The 6,000-nt window shown below is 34.3% G+C and overlaps 2 protein-coding genes across 2 annotated transcripts; both read left to right on the top strand.

Moving 5' to 3' along the window:
• The first annotated feature begins 553 nt into the window (after nt 1-553).
• On the top strand, nt 554-1,499 carry LOC122587634 (cyclin-A1-3-like). Its single transcript, XM_043759807.1, has one exon. The coding sequence runs from the start codon at nt 554-556 to the stop codon at nt 1,454-1,456; it is 903 nt and encodes a 300-aa protein (XP_043615742.1). The 3' UTR covers nt 1,457-1,499.
• A 1,307-nt stretch (nt 1,500-2,806) lies between these two features.
• On the top strand, nt 2,807-3,313 carry LOC122587633. The gene has a single exon (XM_043759806.1). The coding sequence runs from the start codon at nt 2,807-2,809 to the stop codon at nt 3,311-3,313; it is 507 nt and encodes a 168-aa protein (XP_043615741.1).
• Nucleotides 3,314-6,000: the final 2,687 nt, after the last annotated feature.

Below are 6,000 nucleotides of genomic sequence, written 5' to 3'. Positions count from 1 at the left end.
AATACATTATTGGCTATGTTAACACATCATCTTTTTCTATTTCATGGGACTTCTCCTTTAGCATACTACTAGTATAGATGTTCTAACGATCGAGTCATAATTTTTTAAGTTGGATATTCAAAATGGATGGAATGGATATGGAAATAATTAATTAGTCAATAGTATTACCAAAATTAGTATACTTTATGTAGTTTTATTGTTTTAACTTAGGTAAAACATTGTAAGGGAGTCGAAGTTGTAATCTTAAAACCGGTTTTACATAGTAGATTTTACGTGTAATAGATTTTTAATTATGGTAAGCATATAGGAGGTCGGTCCCTCTCTCCTATAAAAAAAGGAGGAGCGGGAGCCATCCAATTGAAAAGCAATTAATAGGTACACCCGTAACCAAGAATTCGATCATTGGTAAATTAAATCACTTCCTCTCTCGACCGAATATCTTTTTCATTAGTCGAACTAAAAGCAGCAAGCAAAGGTTGACTTTCGAATTAATTCTGCTTAGAGAATTTGTCTATACGTAACAATATTGCAAGAGGGATCGATCGAGATACTTATGGAGATGGAGAGTACCGATGATGTTAAAATTTACAAACAGTTATGTGAAGCTATGTATTTTTATGAGCATCTTCGAGCGTCCGAGGGAAAGAAAAGGCCCGCAGTAGCTTTCATGGAGACGGTCCAGGAAGACATTACACCGAGCATTCGTGCAATCCTAATAGACTGGCTTGTTGAGGTTGCTGAAGATTATAGGCTGCTTCCTGAAACATTGTATTTGACTATCAACTACGTAGACCGATACCTTTCAGGTAATCCCATTCATCTTTATAAAATTCAGTTACTTGGTGTTGCTTGCATGATGATTGCTTCAAAGTATGAGGAAATATGTGCACCGAATGTGGAAGAATTCTGCAACTTAACCGAGAACATATACTCCAACGATGAGGTATTGCAAATGGAATCCTCTGTTCTAAATTTCTTAAACTTTGAGATGACTGCTCCTACCGTAACATGTTTCTTAAATTTATTTTTGGTTTCTGATGCTCAAATGGATATATATAATATGGGCATTCATCCAATGCGATTAGAGTTTTTGGCAAGCTACATATCTGACTTGTCTCTTCTCAGGTATAGTATGCTACGATACGCTCCTTCTCTCATTGCTGCATCGGCGATTTTTTTAGCAAGATTTTTACTTATGCCATCACTGAAACCATGGAATCTGATATTGAGATACTACACTCTGTACCAGCCATCAGATTTACAAAAATGTGTCAAGACTCTCCACTCTCTTGTTTGTAAATGTCCGAATTTTGAGTTAAAAGCAATCAGAGAAAAGTACAGTCAACATAAGTACAAATATGTAGCGAATATCACTTGTCCTGCATCGATACCATTGGAGAATTTCGACAACATTCGCAGCCCTCTTGATAGACAGATGGATCCCGCAAGTAGCTAAATTTTTCAACTTTCAGTTGGATAGATGGATGCATGGGTTGCTTTATTTCCAATGACAATGCTTTCAAAACAACTGTTTGAATGAATGATTAGGACCTGTTACTTATTATTATTTTTTATTTTTATTTTTTTGAGCAACAGAACCTGTTAATTATTTATTTATTTTTTTAATTGTTTTTGAACAGCAGAAAGAACCGAACCTGTTACTTATGGTGATAGATAGATGCATATTTTTCTTCTTTTTGAACTGGAGCATGTTACTGTTGCTGACGGATCCTACTTGCTGAAATGGTTTGTAATTGTATTCTGTTTTGGGGTATGTACTTTGATTTTTGCAACAGATTTTTCTTCTACTAAAATCAACATATCCATGTAACCAAATCTAAGTTCAGAACATTTTTCTCATCGTGCACAGGTTCAAAATCCCCAAAATACAAAATGACGGTAAATAGAGTCATACTAGTATAATTCACTATAAAACACAACAGAAATAAGATCATAACGGCAAAGCCAGAAAGGTAAGAAAAACTGGATTCTCTCATATGAAATCACATAAAGATGTAAAGCTGCTAACCTTATAGGCCTTCCTCTCATTATCAGGAAGCAGGCGAAATTGTGCACTAGACATCCTGACTGGTGCAAAAGCTTTACATTTTGACATGTATGGTGAATCAAGTCAATCACACGGTTACCGCAATATGCACAAGAACCACCATGTCACAATAAACATTGACCAATCAACTGATTTGAAGGTGTGGTACTAAATACTCATAATAACCAAAGAATACCTGTAACCCCATTTGTTATCATTCCATGAGACAACCTTCACGAAGTTGTTTAATGCAATTCCAGCTTTGGCATCGAAAATAATGGACCCGTTGGCTGATTCAGGGCTCTTTACAAAGCTGGTGGTCACCCTGGGATTAGTCTGAACACAAAGCGGGTTAACTGGGAAAAAAAAACAAATGATTTTCTTTTTTAACCTCTTGAGAAAAAAATAAAACAATTCCACATTCATCATAGCTCGTAAACTGCAAAGATCTTATACTACAAAAAGTTCCTCCTGGATCTGTCATTTTATACAACACAAGATGTGCAAAGATTCTTAGAGATCCAGGGCTTTCTGTTTTAGACAGCCCAATAGGTCGACACTTCAGTCACCAAAATAGTGACAAAACAGTGGTGGTTTATGGTAGTGAATGGTGATAAAAGGTAAAAGGTGACGGTTCATGGTGGCTTCGACCCAAAACCGAAAAGAAAACTATAAAGCTTTTGCATAGAAACATTTTATCATTATGTAAACCTTTAGGACGATTAAACAACTTGTTTTGAAGGTTTTTAAGATCCGAAAATGCCAGCGGTGTTTATGTGGAATTGGAGAAGGGATGTCAGGAGTGGAATGGAACAATCACAACCTCCGCAAATTTGTGATAGCATCATGAATGTGACTATTGTTAATACTCCTGATAAATGGATTTGGGATTGCAATCAAGATAAGGACTTCACGGTTAAAGGTGTTAGAAACCATATTGATAATACTTGGTTGCCTAGACACTACAGAGCTACAAGGTGGAATAAAATTGTTCTTCGTAAGGTAAACATCTTTATCTGGAGAGTGTTGAAGGATAGGATTCCTACTAGATTCAATCTTTGGTTCAGAGGGATTCATAATAATTCTCGTGTATGCTCTTGTTGCAACAATGGTATTGAGACTCTTCACCATTTGTTTGCTCACTGTCCTATGGCAATGAAAGTATGGAGCAAAATTGCGAGATGGTTGGGTTTAAATATCCCCCACAACTTGGATATGATTGAGTTATTGGATCACGTAGACTCTGAAACATTCCCCAAAAATTAAAGATGTTGTTACTACTATCATCTATGCGGTTTGGTGAGAGCTTTGGAGGTTTAGGAACGATACTGTTTTTGGGACTTCTAAAAGATGTCAAAAACTTTTGGTTGACACTGCTTACTTTTGGTACAACAATAGGGACAAAAAATCAAGCATTCCTTGGGACGAGTGGCTTAAAAATCCGATTAATATTCACTAGTCGTTGGTTCCGTTTGTCGGTTTCCTTGTTGTTGGATTTATTGGTAGTGAGTTCTTAGCGTCAGTTGTTGTATTACTAGACTTCTTGTAATCATGTTTGTACTTTGTTGACTGCTAGTGCTTCTTGTGTATATATAATATAGTTTCTTGCCGTTCAGAACAAAAAAAGTTATAACAAAAAAAATTATATATGCATAACGAGATCATAAGTTTATAATTACTATGATAAGTTTATAATTACATATCATAGTAGTTACTTATTTACTTATAACACATCTTTTAGCATATTATACATTATATATATTAAAAAAATTCAAAAATTTATGCCTGTTGAAATATGCAAATTAATTGTTCTAACTTGAAATGTTGATATGCAAATTATTTAGATGATATAAGGCTCATTTGGATACAAGCTTCAAGAGATAATTCTTTGTTTCTAAAGATGGATTGGAAGAAGGACCTCAAGTGCTCAAGATTATTGCTGAAGGACCAAAGATGTTTTATTATCTCATATTTATGAGTTTAGAATAAATGTGTAACATTTCATTTACAGAGGACTGATAATGTAACTACTCTTCGGGTTGGTGTATAAATACACCATCTTGGCACTGTAGCAAAATCACCACTTCTTGCAGCCTCTTATTGTTACCGTTTGAAAACCCTTTTCTGCGATGTAACCTTTAATCTTTTCTGATTATGTTTTTGTACAAAACTCTTGAATCAATCATATGTTTAGTTCGATAAATCCTGCTGCAATGATGTGTGTCTATTTTAAGTATATGCTTATAGTTTTTTACATGGTATCAGAGATTCAGGTTACATCTCTTGCTCTTGCTCTTGTTTATATATATTTATATATTGATACAAAATATTATTATTCGTTAATTATTTATCCGATTATTGCTCATGTGTAGGGTTTGGATCTCTTTAGATCTAAAATCTTGCCATTTGATGCGATATTTTTTTATATACATATATATTTATCTTAGTCAGATCTAATATAGATCCTTTTTTTTATCTCTCCTATTTTTTGATATCAATCTCTTGTGAGTTGATTTCATTCTTGTTGGAGTATATTGCTGCCTTATCAAGATTCTCTTGAATCTTATGTCCCTTTATCTGGTTTTGGAAATACTGTTGGCGACCCAGCTGAAAGCTTCTTCTCCTACTCTTCTCTGTAGCAAATCCTTTCTTGGTCTTGGAGTGCTCTGAGATCAAGAGATTTGCCCTATAGGTTGAGATCTTATATATATATATATATATATATACATATTTGCTGCTCTTGCTTGTTCTTGGTTATTAAGTTTATATTATCATGACTATCTCTGTTTTCTGTGAAGTTGTTATTGAATCTTCTAGGATTGTTATTCAGTTTTATGTTAGATTTGAGTAAATCTACTTGTCTTCGTTGCTATATGATAACCTGTGGTTCTATTTGTCTGGCTATATTGTCTTGATTTCTTATCTGTTCTGTTCTAACCTCTTTTTGGTAGAAGAGAGGGTATTGAAGTATACTTGTCAAGGCACTGTAAGTGTCCTTGAATCTGGCCTCTGCTTCTTTTACTCTTTAGGGTTATTATTATTTCTTGTTTGTCTGTTCTGTTGTTTGTTTCTATTTTGTAAAATGGATGAAGTTCTTGATGACAATGTGAATCAAGTTAATCATGAATATGAATCTGAATTTAATGTGTTTGGTACTTTTATTAGCAAACTTGATTTTGGTGATCCTCTATATCTGCATGCTAGTGACACCTCTGGAACACCTTTAATCAGTTTGAAACTTAAAGGAACTGAAAATTACAGAATATGAGCTTGTGCAATGGAACTTGCTTTGGAAACTAAGAACAAACTGGGATTTATTGATGGAACTTGTGAAAAACCTTTTGATAATGAAGTTCTTGCTAAACAATGGGAAAGATGTAATTTTGTAGTTCTTTCTTGGATTCTTGGTTCTTTGTCTGATGATGTCTATTTGGGTCAAATTTTTTCTAAGGATGCTATGTCTGTTTGGGAAGAACTTAAGGAGACCTATGATAAGGTTGATGGGTCTATAACTTTTAATCTGCATCACAGAATCAACTCTTTGTGTCAAAATGGAAGTTCTTTGTCTGATTACTATCATAAACTTAATGCTTTGTGGAGACAATTTGATTCTCTTGTGAAACTGCCTGCCTGCACTTGTAATGCTGCAAAAAGCATTCAAGAACACCATCAATTGATAAAACTTATGCAATTTCTTATGGGCTTGGATGAGGTTTACTTACCCATCAGAAGTAACATTTTAAGTAGGGACCCTCTACCTAATGTCAAAACTGCTTTTGCTAATCTATCTAGGGAGGAATCTCATAGAGGTACTCATGTTGAATCTCAAATGAAAAACCAGAATTCTGCCTTTGTTGTTAAGACTTTTGATAACAGAAAGAAACCTTTTGAAAGTAAACACTCACCTTTTGAAACAAAACATTTTGAGAATAAAAATTTTGACAGAGGTGTTA

This window comes from Erigeron canadensis, chromosome 2 (assembly GCF_010389155.1).
Source record: "Erigeron canadensis isolate Cc75 chromosome 2, C_canadensis_v1, whole genome shotgun sequence".
NCBI lineage: Eukaryota > Viridiplantae > Streptophyta > Magnoliopsida > Asterales > Asteraceae > Erigeron > Erigeron canadensis.
The sequence above is the reverse complement of the archived record's forward strand: the minus strand, read 5'-3'. Positions and strand labels throughout refer to the sequence as shown.